The 19,965-nt window shown below is 40.3% G+C and overlaps 1 protein-coding gene across 1 annotated transcript in view; it reads right to left on the minus strand.

The window, feature by feature from the left end:
* LOC135700887 (uncharacterized) overlaps positions 1-19,965 on the minus strand; it is a 139,801-nt gene that overhangs the window by 90,086 nt on the left and 29,750 nt on the right. The window contains exons 4-5 of the mRNA XM_065221545.1: positions 16,921-17,157; positions 2,214-3,351 (exon numbers count right to left, since the gene is read on the minus strand). Coding sequence (XP_065077617.1) covers positions 2,214-3,351; positions 16,921-17,157 — 1,375 coding nt within the window. The remainder of the gene's footprint in view (positions 1-2,213; positions 3,352-16,920; positions 17,158-19,965) is intronic.

Consider the following 19,965-nt stretch of genomic DNA (forward strand, 5'->3'; position numbering starts at 1 on the left):
AGATTCTTCCGGTAGCAGTCAGAAGAAACTTCTAGAGGTAGTATGAACCAAAAAACTGACAGGTGATCTTGGAAGAATTCTCCGGAGGAAACCAGAAGCTCTTCTGGAGGAAGTGTAAATAAACCTCCACACACTTAGAAATAACTAATTTCATACGTGACGGAATCCATCTTTGACATTAAGTATGAGACGTAAACACACATGTCATTCTGATGAATATGCGCGTCTTAGTGGAATACCTGTATAATGAGAGAGGGAAGGATTAGTAATTTTCATTTAATTCCACTACCTTATTTGCTTATCCTTGACAGACACGCGTATTTCGTCTACAATGTGCAGAATTCTTCAGTGTCTTGTACTAATACTCGACATTGGTCAGCTGGTGGGTAATCCAAACCTTTAAATCGATATATCTCCGTAAATATGGCTCTAATCGAGATTTGAGGGGTGTTCAGATGATCGAAATTTTCATTCCCGAAAATCCCAGTATAAAATATTACATAATCCTTTAGATGATGATGGATATTGATGGATACAGATGATCGAAATTTTCATTCCCGGAAATCCCAGTCGAGTATTAGTACAAGACACTGAAGAAGTCTGCACATTGTAGACGAAATACGCGTATCTGTCAAGGATAAGCAAATAAGGTAGTGGAATTAAATGGAAATTACTAATCCTTCTCTCTCTCTCTCATTATACACATGTCATGTAAAATTAAGGGCTCCGAGACTGAAAAGTTCAATACTTGACGAAAACTACGTTTGATTGAATTGAATTTCGCGTCTCTTATGACTCAATTTGATGTCAAAATTGACGCTCGTATATGTCAGTCTCAGAGCACCTAAATTTACATGAATTTTTCTAAGTGTGCAGATGAAGCTGGAAGAATCTTCCGGTGGGAGTCGTAAAAATCATTTAATAAAACTTGAACTAGCTTCCGTGGAAAGATGGGAGAAATTTTCGGAGAAAATTGAAAGAGCTTTCCCGTCAAGTCTGAAGGATCTTTCAAATAGTTTCGGATGAAACTTCCGTAGATAGTTAGTTATTAGAAGCCAGAAGAACTGGAGATTTGGAAGAACATGCTTTAGTCTGCATTTTTTGATTACTACAGTCATTTTTATCGGGGAATCTTGAATAAATAATGCCTAATAATATTTTTTTCAAATAAAGGTAGAAAGGTCAGAAGAAAAAAAAAATATTTTTTTTTATGTTTTGGACATACATTTAATAATTTTGATCCATAAAACTTAGAAAATTGCTTCATTACTCAGATTTACTGTCCTGCCCGAGTATTTTTTAGTCAGAGGAGCGGAACGACGAGCAAGCGTCTTGAAAAAAGCTTCCAAAAGATGCTTCTGTAACAATCTTCTTAAGGGAAAGTTTACAACCCCGAAAATAAAAAAAAATATTTTCGGCACGTTTTCATTTTTCTAAAAATGTTGGAAAAAATTATCAAAAATCCAAGAAAATCAGTTTTTTTCCTTAGATTCCTGGGAAAGTTTACGTTTAATTTTTTTTACTATTACGATTGTTTTAGATTTTTGATATATTTTTCCAATATTTTTAGAAAAATCAAAACGTAATAATTTTTTACGAAGTGGTGAACTTCCCCTTAAGAAGCTTTCTCTGGATGCTTCTTTTTAGAAGCTTATTCTATATGCTTCTTGCCCGTCACTCGGTTCCTGAATCAAAAATCCCACATTTAAGTAAACCACGACAGAAATTGTCCGGTGCAGCCTTGATTAGCTACCCAAGTCTGTTTTTTGGCATCAAACTCAAATCTGCGTGATGACGTCATCTTGTTATCTACAGTGTGGATCCGAATTCGGCAACACGACAAAAATCTAAAATTTTGTGCTGACAAAATCAAAATCTCATTGTGATTTTTCCCTAATACAGCTTTCGTCCTCAGTGGTTTGGCAGTCAAAGTCAATGGATCTGATTCCATTGTTTGATCCCCATTTAACTCTCCATCAGAGGATAAGCTGCTTCAGTCCTGACACTTCTACTGTTACTAGCAACAGTTTGATGGTCAGATTCAAAAGGCAACAATAAATCCCTTTCCCCTAGTTGGTTGATCCACTGTAGCTTGAAAATGCCAGAAAATACATTGGACGTAATAAACCCCGAACATCATCATTATTCCCGTAGGTGCAGGTTCCAGTTCCACGGAAAACACAACGCCAAATCTCTGCGTTTAATCTACTTACTTGACGACCCCGAACCGGTGCTGCTGGAACCTCGGCTCGGGCACTGCCTATGTTTCCACGGGTGCTGCTGCTGCTGCTGTTGCTGCTGCTTGTTCGGTGTTCCCCCGTTGAGGCTGATAGTCGAGGTGAAACCGTCACCACCCATCACCCCTAAGCCGCCCGGTCCCCCGATAATCGTTGCTCCCGGTGGTTCCAGTCCGGTGCCGAAATATTGCGATGGATTAAAGTTGAAATTACTGATCGAGTTGGAAAAGTGGTGCTGATGGCTGCTAATAAGATTACTCTTCGCCGACGAACTAAACTGATTAAGGTTGCATGAGCTAGCGTGGTGATATTTGGTGTTTCCGATATAGTCCCCGCCAATCACGTGACCAACGCCCCCAACCCCACCACCACCACCACCATCGTCGCCACCGCCGTTTCCACCCGATGGTCCGATGGTGTTGTACTTGGAGGGTAAATTCAGCGTGTCATAGTTCGGAATGTAGGATGCCGGTTCATGATGGTACAGGTACAGCTGACCCTCGGTGTCATTCGTTATACCAGAGACAGGAAAGCTCCCGTCAGGATTCTGATAGTAGAAATGTTGATGTAAGCCGTGATTGAGATAGTTATCATCGAAATAGTAGGGCGGGAACTGCTTCATAGGAATAGTAGTGCTTTCCCCGCCACCTCCGCCGCTGCCGGTGTCGATGAATGTGCCATTATTCATCATGTCAAAGTTCGATCCGGTCTTCTTGAGCTTGGACTTGGCTTTGTTGACGTCGGTGCCGGTGATGTTGGCAGTGTCAGCATTGGTCAGCGTTCTGGTGCCTGATTTATTTTTCAGCGTCGATTTTAGCGTGGAACTGGGACCGTTTGGCTGCTGAAGTTGCTGGGGACCGACAGTCGGTCCACCCGTCGATGCGAAATTGAACAAGTCCGGCTGATTTGAGGGATAATTATTAATGATGCCATTGTTGCCGTTGACCGTCGAGGTCAGATCATTAGCGAGGCCGGCTGGTGGCTGCGGCTGATGTTGCTGCCCGTGGCCAGGCTCGTTAGTCAGCGGTTGAATGATGCAACTGTAGCCATAGGAAGGTCGCCGGTTGAGGGGAGGCGGTGGAGGTGGAATCATATCCTCCACGAATGGCTCGTTCTGTGGAAAAGGGGACAGTAGAATGCTAATTAGTAATTTGAGTCAAGGCTGGCTGCTATCATCAGTATGTGGAAATGACGCCAGTAGCAGTGTTTGAACCACGATTGTCGCAAATGATACATTGTTTGAGTTTTAGTGCTCAGCACACGGGAAGGCTCTAGAATTAGAGCAAATACTTTGTATTGTTTGAATAGATCATGAGAGGCTTTACCGTGAAAGTGCAATCGCAATTGGACATTGAAAACCGGCGCGATTGTGTTTAACGGTCATTAGTGAAATTGTTTCTCTTGGGAATGGTTTGAACTTCGTCCGGTGACAAATCATTGCTTTTCCCTTATTGTCGGATTCTCGCATTTAGCAACTGATATGTTCGTATCGGTTCCCCGGACGCGGTGGAACTAAATACAAAGTACATCATGCAGTATGGAATGTTTTTGGGTCTGAGCGGAACATTTCCTATTAGAGAAGTATACATTTCCAAAATGTAGTGTGTAGTAAGTGTTATCTTCAAAATTCGGTCAAATTGATTGCGCTTACGCTTTGTTCACAACTTGGTTCGCATGCGATGTAGAAAAACCAAAACTGTCATGCATGCATATTTACTTACCGTTTTTGAAATAGTAAAGTAATGGAATTTAGGTAAGTATTGTATTCAAAATAATTACATTGCCTGTTATTACTTTTGCAACAAATACAAACAATTTTCTGTGTACCTCAAGAATTCCATTAGAGTAATTAAGTCATCATCAGACGGCTGACATTAAATTGACCTGCTAGAGACGGCCCTCATAGTGGTTAACATACAAACCTCTCACGCCAATGTCACGAGTTTAAATTTCATCCCTGGACACATCACAAATGACCCAAGAGTGTTAAAGTGACCATAATAATAAAAAAAAAAATGTTATGTTTCATTGCACTATGGGGATTCAGGTGGCCAATAAGAAGAAGACCGACTTATTTCGATTTGGATTCTGTAACCTGCTATCGAAAGAAGACTATTTGATGCATACAATTCCACAAAAAGAATTCTCAAAAAAGACTCTATTACTGCGATACAGATAATAGAGATAGTCACCCGCCATTTTTTGTGAAAAGCAGTCATATATTTGAAATTTAATTTCTCTTAACTGAAACAATTTAGTGCTTAGGAATAAGATGTAACTGAAAGGTTGAAATCTTAAGCTTTCAAATGGTATATATTTTTTTATAAACAATAAGAAAAAGCATGCAATATAGGCCAACGAAAAAAAAAAAGTTTTTTTCAGCTTGAATGTTCAATACAAAAAAAGGTTGTAATAGTTTACAGTCGGGACAACATCCACGATTATGTTTAGAGTACCTAGAATGACGTGAAAAAAAAATTAGCTCCGCATAAAAAATGAACTTATGACTAGATTGAATATATTTGACTTAACAATTATAATTAGTGATAAATCAAATATTCGGCAGCTTGAACTCGGGTAAACATAAGGTCTGTTCCTGTACCTTTTTTCTGCTGTTGCTGTAAGATACTCTAAAATAGCCAGGGAAAACCAAAATTAGTAAGTCCAAAATGTGTAAAATTCATGTTTTTAACTTACTTTATTAGGTTTTACCAGATTCTTATTTTACTGCAACATACAGCGGAAGCGTTAAAGCATGTACGGGAAAAAACCTATTATTTACTGAAATTTACGTCCAAGTTGATAAACAATGATGTTGTACCACAGTTGAAAAGATCAGATATAATAGAGCGCTTGCCCAGCGCATGTTAGTAATAAAGCTTCCGGTACCAAAAACAACATTATTCTTTCAACTCGGTTCTGCCGTCGATATCGAGATATGTTCAAAAACAGAATTGGTATTATGATTCATACAGTGAAACACTATTCCACACGTCCTAGGTATCGATAGAAATACACCGTACGTACCTACATGCATATAAAGCATGAAGTGATTCATATGAAGCATGTTAGAAGAGAGGTGATTATTCAAAGATAATATGGAGAACCGATAAAAATTATTAGTTAGGGCAGTTAACTCAAAGAATTGAAAAGGCATTTGAGAACATCTGCGAAAACTTCCGAGTGAATAAAAACAAACAACTGCAGCTGAAGCAAAAATTAAAAAATCTTGACATAAAATTCCGACATCTATGGAAAAAGGCTAACAGACACAATGAGCGTTTTGAGTTTGTTAATAAGGATTTTCTTGACGCGCAGTTTAACATGGAAATATTCGTGGAAATCGAATCAGAACCTTCAACTTAATCGGGATGGGACGGCCATCAAAACAATTCGATGTGGATTCGAAAGTGGATTCGATAGAAAATGCCTGAGCGTGCTTTGGTTCGCGTGTAAAGGGCCTTAGAAAGTTTGCTTACAAATGCTTTTGTGCCGTTATCAAATGTTATGCCTGAAGTGATACAAACTATGAAAATGATCTGCTCTTCTCCGGTAGAGTGCATTGAAAAAAACGTCAACAAAAATACGAGTCCGGCGTGATTTGAGATTTTAGGCGTAATTGCTTTTGTAAACAAATACGTCAATTGCGAATTTCTCGCGAATTAAAGCTCAATCTCGTAAACAAACTATAACAAATGATAGAGAAATCATTTCTCTACGTGATAGTGTTATTAGTTTCCGAGATTGCGCTTTTATTCACGATAAATCGGCGATTGACGTGTTTGTTTACAAATGCAATTACGCTCAAATCTCAAAGCACTCCGGAAGTGAGTAATAATGCATTGATATTGAATTAAGCAATAATAAACGTTTTGATTTTCTTTTTTAAAGGTTAAATTACAATCGCTTATGCAGCATACAGCGGAAAGAATTTTAAAAGTGGTAAGCTCAGAAATTCAACGATACCTCAATGACAATGATCTTGAATACTTCAAGAGCAAATTTTCATTACGTCGAAAGTAACAAAGGTAAACAAAGTCGAGCTATCAGTGTCAATCGATGCTCCTGCTATTACACTATATACTGTCCGAATATAGGATCACATTCCATTTTTAAATTTATTTACCAGTCAAATTGCTTTATGACGTAATCACCTTCCGATCAAAATAGTTTTCGATGTTACCAGATTTCTATGGAGATGCCGTTTGCCTTCAGTAACAGCGCTGAGAAACCCATGAAAAGTGTACGTTCGTCGTTTCGCTTTCTCATTATTAAAGTGAATAAATCGAACTGTTTGTTGCTACGATGATTTCGGTGGTCCTAAAATGATGAATGGGCTGCACGTAAGGAGACGTAATTGATAATTCTCCCGAATATCCTGGTAAATACATTTTGACTTTTAAGTGACAATAGGGGCCACCAAACGACGTATAATAACTTTTGACTCAAAAACCAGTATTTTTAGCATGAAAGCTAGCGATTTGCATTTGTATGATTAAAACCCTGCTAAATATGTTAAACATTGCTATCACTATGATAATATATGTGTTTAATTGGAAACAGGAATAACTTTTCGGTCATCAAAACAAAACTTTATTTTTCTCGGATTGGTGCGAATGTTACTTACGACATAATTGAAATTTGCTCTTGACTTAGACTTAGTGCTTCTGAGTAGTTGGGCATGGACGGATCAACTGGATACTCACAATCAGGCATGGAAAATTTGCCCCTAATTTTTTTTATCAACATAATTCCTCAAAACAATGTATGGAAATTGTGTAGGTTATGCTATTACCTACAACTTTTGTTAACAACTCAAATCCGTATCTCTTATGCATGACGAACCAGAGCGAGCAGAAGCCACTACTGTTTTTCAGGGAATGACTTTTACATTCACTGAAAAACAGTAACAAGTTCTGCCTGGTCTAAATCGTGATGCATAAGAGATACAAATTTGAGTTACAGACAAAAGTTTTAGCTAATAACAAAACCTACTAAAGCTCAAAACATCATTTTGCAGAATGCTGTGGATGAAAAAAGTTAAAGGCAAATGAATGTAAATGATTTTCCATACCTGCTCACAATATCATCAAACGTTCTCATCTGCAAATCAGCAAGACGATTCCGATGTATTTTCGGTAACAACAACTCCAATTCAACTATTTTTCCCTAACGATCAAAAACAAATATTTTGGTATAATTTAACACCACAGAGTATAGGATGTTGTAGACCAATAATGTTAGAGTTTGTTAAAGAATCTAAACAATAAGTCCACGACACAAAGACAAGTATAGAAAAGGAAATAAGTAAATTAGTTCCTATAAAAATGTTTTGATTGATTTTGATTTCGAGATGAGTATGATAGATGGAAAAGTTCTCAATTACATCACAGATACAGCATCCATGCAGAACTGTCCAATCTGTAAAGCTACTCCAAATATTATGACCAGTATAGAGGTATACATGACTACAAACTTTTATTTCGTAAAAAGCTAATAGCATTTTTTTTTTCAGAATCTTGAAAAAGGTAGTATTCCAGAAAAAGATGCACTATACTATGGAATGTCTCCTTTGCATGCGGAGACATTCGGTTTTAAATGAGAGTAAAATGCATATATTGCTGCCTTTTAGGCTTTTAAAATTGTATCATAAAATCTCCTCTGTTTACAAATTGAACATTAAGGATGGATCCTCATAGTAAATAAAAACCATCAAGGATATCTCGAAAGATAAACGAAGTTGGAGGAAAAATTCAAGCGATGCTAACGACCGAAGGTAAGTCGATGTCAGTAAAATTAAGTTCTTTAAAAGAACCAGTACGTCCGGCGGAACGGGTACCATTAACGACTGAGCATCTGGTGGAGAAGAGTGAAGTGAGCGTGGTCCTCAAATTCATAAAACATTGTCAAAACAGTCTGACAACAGACCAGCCTTCTCCAGACCTTGCGAATGGATGAAGATGCGTCAGTACCGACAGCAAACCACTGAAACTGTCAGTTAGCGAACGCTACTTGGTTTCCGATCCAAAATTTTGTAGGCAACATTGCCGCTATAAATGCTGCCATAAATCTGAACGGGTTAGGATCAAGCAAAGTGGCTTTAGATAAAACTTTATGAATTTGTTAAGGATTTCTTGAAAGCAAAATATCTTTTTTACAAATGGCCCATGAAAATCAACTTTTATGCCTGCGCCATATTAAAATTATTTTGTTTGTTTTTTACAATCTTCGATTTTCAATCTATATTTCCTTGGATATAACTTTATTTTAGTTAATTTAGCAATAAGAAAATATTTAGAATGTAAAAATCATGAGAAATAAAAATCTCGACTAAGCTTAATGATCCATCTGAAGAAAAAAAAAATCCTTAATGTTAAATAATTAGTAAAATCGATGTTTTCCGTGGGCGGACTCAAGTTTTTCGATGTTTTCACGTACATTTCACATCAAATTTTATATGACACCTTAAACTAGACAACTTAATGAGAACTATTTTATAATTTTTGAAATTTGGCATGATTTTTAAACGATCAGTTTTTATTTTAATTATTTTGATTAGATCGGATGGTATTTATGAATCCTTTTTTATCTTGATTGTTGTTTTTCTAGTGAACTTAGCAAGCAGCTAGGGTAAATGGCTCGAATAATGGTTTTAATTGTTGCTAAATAGCTTTTATTGTAGCTCAAAAACGGTTTTGAAATGGATCTCAATGCGTTTATCGTACAACCATTTTGCAGTAAATCAATCTTGAAGAGCTTCGAAAATATACCCTTCAGAACCTTTTCCAGAGTGGGCCAACTAGAAAAATTCTAGCATCAATGAGGTTTTGGTGGATGCATCAATGGCAAAGCAGTCTTGAGCAGGGTTTTATGAATGTTGTTTTATAGTAGCTTTGTAGTATTTCATAAAACTTAAAATGTTACTTGGGATATCATACAGAGTGGGTTTTAAAAAAAATAGCAAGTAACGAAAGCTTTTAAAGAAAAGTACAAAAAAAGGAAAAACAACATTCAGAATAAACTGTATGCCGCGTTTGGTGTCAGGGTGGATCAACCAAGAGCGGGTGGATCAGGAACCAGACAACTGGAAACGTTTGCCGACGAGAATTCTCAAATCCTCAATTGCTGAGTAGCGTTTTGGATATCAACGTGGAACTTATAGAAAGATTTTGAAACATTTTGATTGTAATAAACTGCCAAGAACCGATCAACCTCGAAATACTAGACACATATTGCAAAGAAACGTATCATCTATATCTACAATTATATACTTTGTATAAAATTCCTGCTACAGTGCATAAAGTACTCGCTCATGCAGGAGATATAGTGATCCAATCTCCAGCACCACTTGGAATACTAGCCGAAGAAGCAGCCGAATGCCAGCACAAAAACTTGAAAAAAAAGTCGAACCCATCATGCTAGGAAAAGATCAGGAGTCGAAAATTTACATGATGTTTTCATAAGAGCCGAATGCCTCTGATCGTTTCATAAGTTCGCTTTATTTTAGTAATCGATTACATAAAAAATCAATTAATGAATATCCCGCAGTTGTGCAGACATTTCTTGTATTCAAGAATAATAACATTTCAACAGAAACAACTTCAGAGAGAACAGCATTAGAAGAATTATTGAGTGACGTTGATGAAATTGACGATGACTTTGTTGAAGATGCAAATGTAGAAAATATAACAGCTAACAATAAATTAAAACTTTATTTTTTCGCACAGTTCCCCAAACACTTTACTAAGAAAGAAAAAGCTTTGCAAAAGAGATGCATGCTTCCGTAAAATTTCAGAACACTATCAAAGATTCGATTGTGATTGGTTAACATTGAAACAATGACTTTAACCAATAAAAATATTGGGGATCTTTTTCAAAGATAGTCAAGATATTTACCCCAATTGAACGTATCGCATCACCTCTCTTTCACTTACGAGACAATAAAGGTCACTTTGTGAGGTAACTCTCCATATAAATCAAATGTAGAGTCTTCTCACAAGGCGAGACTTTCATTGCCTAGCAAATGACAGAAGGTCAACCCGATGTACAGAATAGGGGTGATTGCTTAAGGCCTTGATCTTGACTTGTAAAGTTCCATCTTCTTTTTGCTCAAGAATAGTAAGGAGGGCACCGAATACCATTCTGTGATTCACATATAACCCGAACTTCTTGAACTCATAAAGATTTTCGGGACATTATTAAACCCTACTCAATGACCATAACTCCAGAATAGTTTGGAAGCAATTCATGTTTGATCACTGATACTCTACGGGGCTGTCCAGAAACCACGTGGTCCATTTTTTATGATATGAACTTCTCCCCACAACGTGGTCAAACGTCCATACAAATTTCTGAAAATTTGTATGGATCGTGGTCTTTCCCCCCCCCTAAATTGACTACGTGGTTTCTGCATGGCACCCAAGATGCATATTGCGTTAAACATCATGGCATGTCAAATACGTCGAAAATCTACGAGTCAAACCACATTGATTCAAGAGGACATCTAGATCTCGACTTGAAGACATTTTGTAGACCTTAAGATATTACATGACTTCAAAAACATCTTGAAGCTAACAATTCATACCCATACTATCATAAATCAAGACCAAAATGCATAAAAACGTTTATTCGCGTCGTCAGTTGTGTCGGTCGCATCGTGTGATGGGAAGACAGCGCTCCCGGAGCAGGCTCCGTGAGAAAGCGGAAAAGAACAGTGGTGAGTGTAGCACGAGTGTACCTATTTCAAATAGGTACGCTACCCGAGCAAAGTCGGTTAACAAAATAAAAGCAAATCGATATTAAAGATTGCAGTTTCTATCATAATGAATACTCATTTTGATTTCAATTGTCACGACATTAGTCTGATATCATATTGTGCTTTCATTATGCAGTCAAGACATTTTAAATGAAAGCAACTTAACTTGAAGTTCTGCTGTTAACGTCTTGTTTAAGATTTAAGTTAAGCTTATCTGTCGTTGAACTAACGATTATTGTTTAATTGTTTTGTGTTAATTTTAGGTCATTCGCAACCAACCCGAGGTGACATTTGAGCTCAAGTCTTTCAGCGTGAGAAGCTTGGATGCTAACCATTTACACCAGGCCCGTATTCAGTCAAACATTATGAATGCAAAATCAGTAATCAAATTGATTTCATTGAAAGCAGGATTAGTTTTCCGTTTGATTCAACAGTGTAAAATTTTGCTCTCATTTTTGATGTGTTAACCGTTAAGTCAACCAAAATGAGATCAAATGGAGTATTCAAAGTAAGTTACATCATAACAGCAAATTCTGATTTCAATTTGATCTCTAACTTTGCTCGGGTACTCTCCCCACCGATGTTGGGAATACCACCTCCGCCACGGTGAAGCGATCCAAGAAGAGGAAGAAAAACCAAGGCCAGTCCGATGGTGCGAGTGGACGTGATGACGTCACAGCAACGAACGCCAGCGACATCGGTGATTTCGGCGACACCATCGACAACGAAAATTCTGCCGGCCCGAGTGCGGCAAAAGTGAAGCTACCACCATTGGTGGTAAAAAATGCTCATCTTAATGAGCTCATCGCGGATCTAGCGACGCTGGGCGTTAAAGCCGAATACAAGTTGGGCAGAGTCGGCACCAAGGTGGTGCTCCGTACCAAAGCGGAGTATGACTTGGTCGTCGCCCACCTGAGGACTTCCAAGGTGGAATTCTTCACCCACGACATTCCCGGTGAGAAACCATTCAAGGTCGTCATCAGGGGCCTGCCAAACTTCGACCCGAAGTTTATCGAAGCTGAAATCAGGGACCGGTACAAGCTGGCCCCAAGTGCCGTCTATCGGATGACAAGAAGAGACGAGAATGTGAAGGCGTATCCGGATTGCCTTTTCCTGGTACACTTCCAGAAGGGAACGGTGACGCTCAACGCGCTGAAAGCCATCCGCTCCATCAATTGCATCATCGTCCGCTGGGAGCCATACCGTGGCGGCCATCGTGATGTGACTCATTGCCAACGGTGTCTGAACTTTGGACACGGCACCCGCAACTGTAACATTAAGCCACGCTGCGGCAATTGCGCTCAAGACCATGCTACTTCCGACTGCCCTGCGGATGAAGCCGTGGCGTTAAAATGCGCCAACTGTGGCCTCCAAGGTTCCGACAGACAGTGCTCCAAACGCGAGGACTTCAAACGCATCCGAAAACAGGCGGCAGTTAACAACCAACCAGGACGCAAGAAGGACAAAGTCCCGGCATTTCGGACGGAGGATTTCCCGCCTCTTCGTGCTCCTCAGCAAAGGCAAGCGAATTCGCGGGTGCATTCCGCTCAAGCAACTTCTGGTGATTCTGCTGGCCAAAGCTCTCCATCCCCCCCCTGGATTCTGGAGACAACCACCAGCGCACCGAAAATAAATTAAATTAAACATGACCGGTGCTCTACGTAAGTGCCGCAATAAGCCCGAACAGATCCAAGTGCTCGGTAAGTTCATCATCCAATATGGTGTCTAAACCGCTAACCATCGCTACCTGGAACGCTTGCTCTGTAAGAGCTAAACAGATTGAGCTTGCCGACTTCCTCCGCAAGCATAGCATCGACGTGGGTCTTCTAACCGAAACCCACCTAAAGTTCGGTGACAGCTTCTGGTTGCCTGACCACAACATTATCCGGCTTGATCGCACCAGCTCCAGGGGGGGTGGTGTAGCGGTCATCGTCAGAAAGGGAATCAAGTTTTGCACTCTGCCCCACATCCGCACTTCTATCATCGAGGCCATTAGTGTGGAGGTGGAATCACCAACTGGAAACGTCCGGTTCATCGCTGTTTACTGCCCACGCCAGTGTACCGCAAGCAACGGATTAGGAATCCAATCCAAGAAGGACCTGACCGCCATCACCCGTACTAGCTCCCGATTCATCGTTGGGGGCGACCTGAACGCCCGCCATGAAGCTTGGAGGAACTACCAGAGGAACCGGAACGGATGTCTATTGTTCGACCACGCACAACATGGTCTGTACACTGTGCAATTTCCGGACGAACCAACTTTCATCTCTCCGGCGGGAAATCCCTCCACGCTGGACTTTTTCCTGTCAAACATCGGACTATCCAAGCCGGAGGCGCACAACGATCTCAGCTCCGACCACCAACCGGTGGTGACTGAAGTCGGTGTCAACGTGGTTCCTGCTAGAGGCTGCCTGCGTAAAGACTACCACCATGTCAACTGGGTGCAGTACGGACGAATGGTGGACAGCAACATCGATGAAAATCCACTACTCAACACCGTAGATGACATCGACCGGACGTTGGAAGGGCTCCAACAGTCCATATCCATGGCTGACGAGGCATACGTTCGACAAGTTCCTGTAAGGGGTAAGTTTGTTGCTATTGATTCCCACACCCAATTACTGATTCGGTTGAGAAATGTTCGTAGACGCCAGTTTCAGAGGACTGGAGATCTGGGCAAAAAACGTGAAATGGCCGATCTGAATAGGCAGATTGCTTCCAGAATGGACTCACTCCGAAATGAAAGTTTCGGGCGTGTTGTCCAAAATCTGGATGACCGTTCCAGACCATTCTGGAAGGTAGCCAAGGTCCTTAAAAATCATCCCAAACCCGTTCCACCTCTCAAAGTCGAAAATGATGACGATCGGCTTTTAATTACCCCACAGGAGAAAGCAAATGCGATCGGCGAGCATGTCGCTTCATCGCATTTGCTTGGCTCGACTATCCAAAGTCCGCTCGATGATCAGGTTGCGCAATGCGTTCAAAACCTAGATACCTCCCCTTGTGTCGTGCCTCCGGCGGATATGATTACAGTACAACAAATTTGCTCAGCGCTGAAATGCACCAAGAACATGAAGGCTCCCGGGTTTGACGGTATATTCAACTTGATCTTAAAGAGACTCAGCATGAAAGTGCAGTCTCTTCTAACCGCTATCTTCAACAGATGTTTGGAACTGCACTACTTTCCAAGCATCTGGAAAGTAGCAAAAATCATACCGATCCGCAAACCCGGTAAGGATCCAACATTGTCTTCAAGCTACAGACCTATCAGCCTCCTTTCAGCGCTGAGCAAATTGTTCGAGAAACTCATTCTCAATCGTTTGCTCAAGTTTGTCGAGGAAAGCAACATTCTCCTTCCGGAACAGTTTGGATTCAGAAAGGGGCACTCCACCAATCATCAGCTAGTACGGGTGATGAATAACATCCAAAGTAACAAAGCTGTATCCAAGTCCACAGCCATGGCCTTGTTAGACGTTGAAAAGGCGTTTGACAATGTTTGGCATGATGGACTTGTGTACAAGCTTTGTAACTTCAACTTTCCATTACATCTTATTAAAATCACCCGTAACTACCTCCAGCAAAGGTCGTTTAAGGTATCGTTGAATGGTTGTCTCTCAGACACGTTTTCGATCCCAGCAGGAGTCCCGCAAGGTAGTCTGCTGGGCCCCTTGCTTTACAGCATTTACACTTCCGACATTCCTCCCCTCGGTGACGGTTGCGTGTTTTTCCTGTTCGCAGATGATACTGCAATAGCCGTCAAAGGAAGGATGCCTCGCGAAATAACGAACAAACTTCAACGCTGCCTTAACGCCTTTGCTGATTATGCCACCACGTGGAAAATCAAAATCAATGCCACCAAAACACAAACGATCATGTTCCTCCATCGGCAATCGCCCAAACTGAAACCGGCTCCATCTTGTACTGTAATCATGGATGGCACAAGGGTTGAGTGGTCTACCGAAGTTACCTATCTCGGGATGTTGTTCGATGAAAAGCTCCTCTTCCGTTCGCATGTAGAGAAAACTGTAGTTAAGTGTTCTACCTTGGTTAGGTGTCTGTTTCCGCTGATTTGCCGCAGATCCCGCCTCTCAAGGGTGAACAAACTGGCCGTCTACAAACAAATCATAGCACCTGCGATCCTCTACGCAGCTCCGGTGTGGGAATCATGTGCACAGACTCACAGGAACAAAATTCAGGTCGCTCAGAATAGAGTGCTGAGGATGGTTCTTGATCGTCCTTTCGACACTAGAATAACAAATTTACAAGAAGAGGCAGGCATTGCCAAAATAGATTCCAAAATTAACGAAATTAAGACTAAATTCGCACAAAAATGTAATTTATCAGAACATGCTTTGATAAGCAATTTGTATATAGTAGGTTAGGTGTACATAGTAGTTGTAGGTTAGTTGTAGTTGTAAATAGTAGTTATAAGTAGTCTCCTTTTTCAAATTTTCAAACAAACCAATCCCACCAAGGTGGTCATTCTCTAAAACAGGCCTGATAGGACTAGGAACTGTAATTAATAATAATTGAAATTTCACAGGAACTAAAGTTGAAAAGACGCATCTGTGTCACTTGATAAGTTATACATGTAAACCACACACATTCAAGAAATATAGATCATTTAAGTAAGTAGCATAAAAAGCACGAAAATATTTTTGGCTACCTTCTTGTATGGAGAATCCCCACTGTGCATTGAGTCCAATAATGATCTTAAATTTTAGTCTTGCTCTTCGCTACGCACCTCGAATTAAAAAAAATAACGGCAGGGTAACAACCTTGATTAGCTACGCTTCCGTATACAGGGCTATCGTAAAAAATACATTTCACATTATTGCAACTAAACAACAATAAAGTATGCTAAATTACGCTACAAAACACTATATTACATTGAATTACTCCTCATTGCAATACACATTTTCGGTACCATATGCTGTATTACGTTTTAGTTCACTAAATTAAACTTGGATTTCATAATGACGTCGGATGCCGAAACTATTATTAGAATTTTGTCCCGCTAGATTGCATTCTTGAACCACTGTAACATTGACGATTTGTATTGTAAAACTATTCACAAGTACCTCCAAGCCACTTGAATATAATTTCACTAGCAATTGGTTTACGATTTTTTACTAGGGTGGTTCAATTATTTGTCATTAGGGTGGTCCTGTTAATATTTAAAATTTCAAAATACACGCAAACATGATAAGTTTCCACTGAATGCATCTGAAAATACTCCAGGAAATAATCTATGCAAACTTCAGAAAAAAATCTCATCTCTTTTCCATTGAATGAATCACAGCTCATCCACCTGCTTGCTACTCTCAATCATAACGTAAGAACAGAGAAAGTTCATCACACTGAAAATCCATGGCTGAAACGATCCTCTTTTCAGGCTGGGGAAACCAGAGCAGTACTGGAAGGAGTGAATTAAAAATTCCATTACCACAAAATATCATAGTGCGGCTCGTTCCATCCCCGAACAAAGTGAATATAGATTAAAGCATATGACTGTGGAGTACCTTTCAGCAGGAGTTTTTTGCTTTCCTTTAAAAATGATACAGCAATTGAGATAGCATGCTTTCAAAGAAAACAAACACATGATGATGATGTTTGGAATTGCATGCTTCAAAAAATTCAAATCCACCTGTTTTCATACTTTTTTTTTCATAATTACCCAGAGCATACAGAGTGCATCGAACAAATTGTGACTCTGCTAATTAACTAGCATGGTAGTTGCAAGTGGCGCTAGTTATCTGCTGCCACAAATGGGATGCTTTTCGCTGGGAGGGATGGTAGTTCAAAAAGTTTCCCAAGCATACAGACAAACAAACAATCGAGAATCGTAGGTACAATTAACCAATTCTCCCTGACCCCTCGAATCAGCCTGGTTCCATATTTGCGCACTCTCACTCATTCAGCACTTACCTCGATGTAGTTGTTTTCCGGATAGACGCCACGGAACTCGAATGTGCCGGCAGCAGTAGAGTCGTTATTGCAGATTCCGGTCTTGAGTTCCGTTCCAGCAGCCAGTGTCGTCGATGTTGCCGTCGTCGTCGACATCGGAATGGTCGTTGTCGTGGCCGATTTTTGCAGACCACCACCACCACCACCACCACTGGCCGGTGGCAGTATCGTTAGGTCACTGGTGGAGGCGGTAAAGTTCTACGTTTTGGATCGTGGGAGAAAGGGCAAGAAATGGTGGCAATGTTATAGTGCAAAATCAATTACGGTAATTGACGAGGCGGAACGGAGTGGAATGCGTGTGGGTGCAGGCGACAGGTGTGGGTTGGTCTATATGTATATCTAAATGGAGGCCAGGTGCCTCCTCTTGATGAAGAGTTTAGTTAGTAACGGGAGTTGGCTTTCATTAGGAAATGAGCTCTCGGATGCTGCTTTGTACAGGTGAATCGAATGTTCCAACGAGCTCGGAAAACGAGTCACTGTCATTTGAACAAGCTCTGCTCAAAGGTGCAACGATTTCCGGGGACGCTGGTGATGGCTTCAATGTCTTTAGGCGCTAAAAGCCGTTTAGTTGTGATGTGAACGGGGTTGGAGAATTTTTGCAGGGTTCAATTTATAGGTGTGAAATGTGAAACTTGTTCTTGAAATGAATGATTGGGTTGAATATTTTTTTTTCAAAACTAGATGATAACTATACTTACAGACAGACATCATGTTCCTTATGATCGAGAGTTATCCGACATTTCCCGGATAAAAACAATTTTCGGACCAAAAGTACATTTTAATTCTCAAATTAAATCCTCTGCAGCAAATGTGTCGATTCTTTTTTAACTTTTTCCATTAAGAAGATGTGTGCCCGTGTAAATGCGAAGTGATAAAACAAATTGTATGGAAAATGGATTCCGACACTATTATAGTGTCCTAAACTGAGTGCAGGGGTTTAGTTTTTCTTTCTCGACATCTTTTAAAGTTGATATGCTTCAAAATCCAAGATATTTGGCTATAATCGAGGCAATTTTTTAAGTGCTTTTTAGAGTATTCCCATGCACGAAACGTCCAGCATATCTTCATGTGTTTCGTTTTGGTGGAACTTATCATGAGCTCAAGCCGAATGATTTAAAAGGCGCGAATAAACTAATACTTCAGCAAAATTGTCCTCCCATAGAATGCTTTAAAACTTTGTTATGTGTTATTTATTAAATGTGTTATTCACATAAATTTCAAATTGTTACAACTAAATACGCGCCAGAATAAAAAAGTTTTTTTTTTTTATTCTGGAAGTGTGAATGCATTACATGTATCCAATTGATACATCGATGTGTTCATGCGGGGCTTATTGTATATGAAGGAGACCTCAGAATGTACGTGGCAGGCATTCTTGAAATGGGTCACTGAATGTACAATAGAGCTGCCACCTTCCATCTCCAGGGCTAAAAATGTTTGCACCTATGACAGGATAGATGCAGACAGGTTTCTTCCATAAAAACACTGCCGGTTCGGTGGCCGATGGATTGTATAAACACACACACATGGCGTTAGGGACCTACGTTTGATGGATAGAAATATAAGTGCTTGTTACTGGTGTATTTGTTAAATTTTTAAATTAATAAATTTTATTTTTTTTTTTCTCTACAGTCAGTATTCACTTAGGCTATAAACCAGTTCCAAACCTCTCCGATTTGCATGAAACGTTTGCATAATTATGTGTTATAGGCAATCATTCATATTTTTGCAAAAATTCAGCCATTTTGAATCTTGTATTTTTTCCAAAATGGCGTCTTTGATATTTTCACTAGAATTGCAGCACTAGAACGTCAATTCTGATCGGAATGACGTCTTAGACAAAGTTGTTTATAAATTAAGTAATTTTAGAAAAAAATCACACAGTAATTTTGTTTTTGTAATTTTGAGTAAACATTAAAAACTGAAATAGTTAAAAAAGTGCATCTTCAATATTTATAATTTATTTTTCAAATCAAGCTTATGAAAAATGCAAACTTTAGAAGTATTTAATACCACCTCTCCCCGGAGTAAGCAGTCTTCGAGCGCCTATTCACCATGGAGGTGCGGCTCAAAACGGCGCCTGCTCTCCACGTGGCTGATCAACGACCTGGTGCCAGCGTGGGACTCTAAACAGTTCTTTGCACGATGGTCCTCCGGCGAGACAATGGGGGTTGGTGCAGGCCCTACAAGCCAGCCGTAAAAGAACTAAAGTAAAGCAACGTGAATACGGACCGGAATAATCGGCATAGGCCCAGGCAACGAAAACGGACTAAAGATTGGAAACTCGGAACATAGAACTGCTCTCGCAATTTCTTGGGAAGTACCCCATTCTTTCCGATTTATTGAGGGTCCGCATGTTTGACATCTTAGCGCTGCAGGAGGTTTGCTGGAAAGGAACGTCGGTACATACGTATAGGGATGGTTATACCATCTACCAGAGCTGCCGCAATACACATGAGCTGGGTACAGCTTTCATCGTGATGGGCGAAATGCAGAAGCGCGTGATTGGGTGGTGGCCAATCGATAGCAGGATATGCAAGTTGAGGATCAAAGGCTGCTTCAATGTCAGCATAATCAACGTGCTGCCCAAGCCATGCCGTCAAAATCGTTATCGAAGATCTTAACGCTCAGGTCGGCCAGGATGAGGAATTCAGACCGGTTATAGGAAAGTTCACCGCTCACCAGCTAACAAACGCCAACGGCCTCAGACTCATCGATTTCGCCGCCTCCAAGAACATGGCCATACCTACCAGTACCTACTTCCAGCATATCGGCACACCTGGAGATCACCACAGCAAACAGAATCGCAAATCGACCACATTTTGATCGACGGAAGGCACTTCTCGGACATTATCGACATCAGGACCTATCGCGGCGCAAACATCGATTCGGACCACTACCTTCTAATGGTTAAGGTGCGCCAAAAACTTTCCGTTGCCAACAACATTCGGTACCGACGTCCACCCCGGTACAATCTGGAGCGACTGAAGCTGCCCGAAGTCACAA

This window comes from Ochlerotatus camptorhynchus, unplaced genomic scaffold (assembly GCF_037179485.1).
Source record: "Ochlerotatus camptorhynchus isolate MF236.1 unplaced genomic scaffold, CSIRO-AGI_Acam_v1.1 ptg000144l, whole genome shotgun sequence".
NCBI classification, from domain to species: Eukaryota; Metazoa; Arthropoda; class Insecta; order Diptera; family Culicidae; genus Ochlerotatus; species Ochlerotatus camptorhynchus.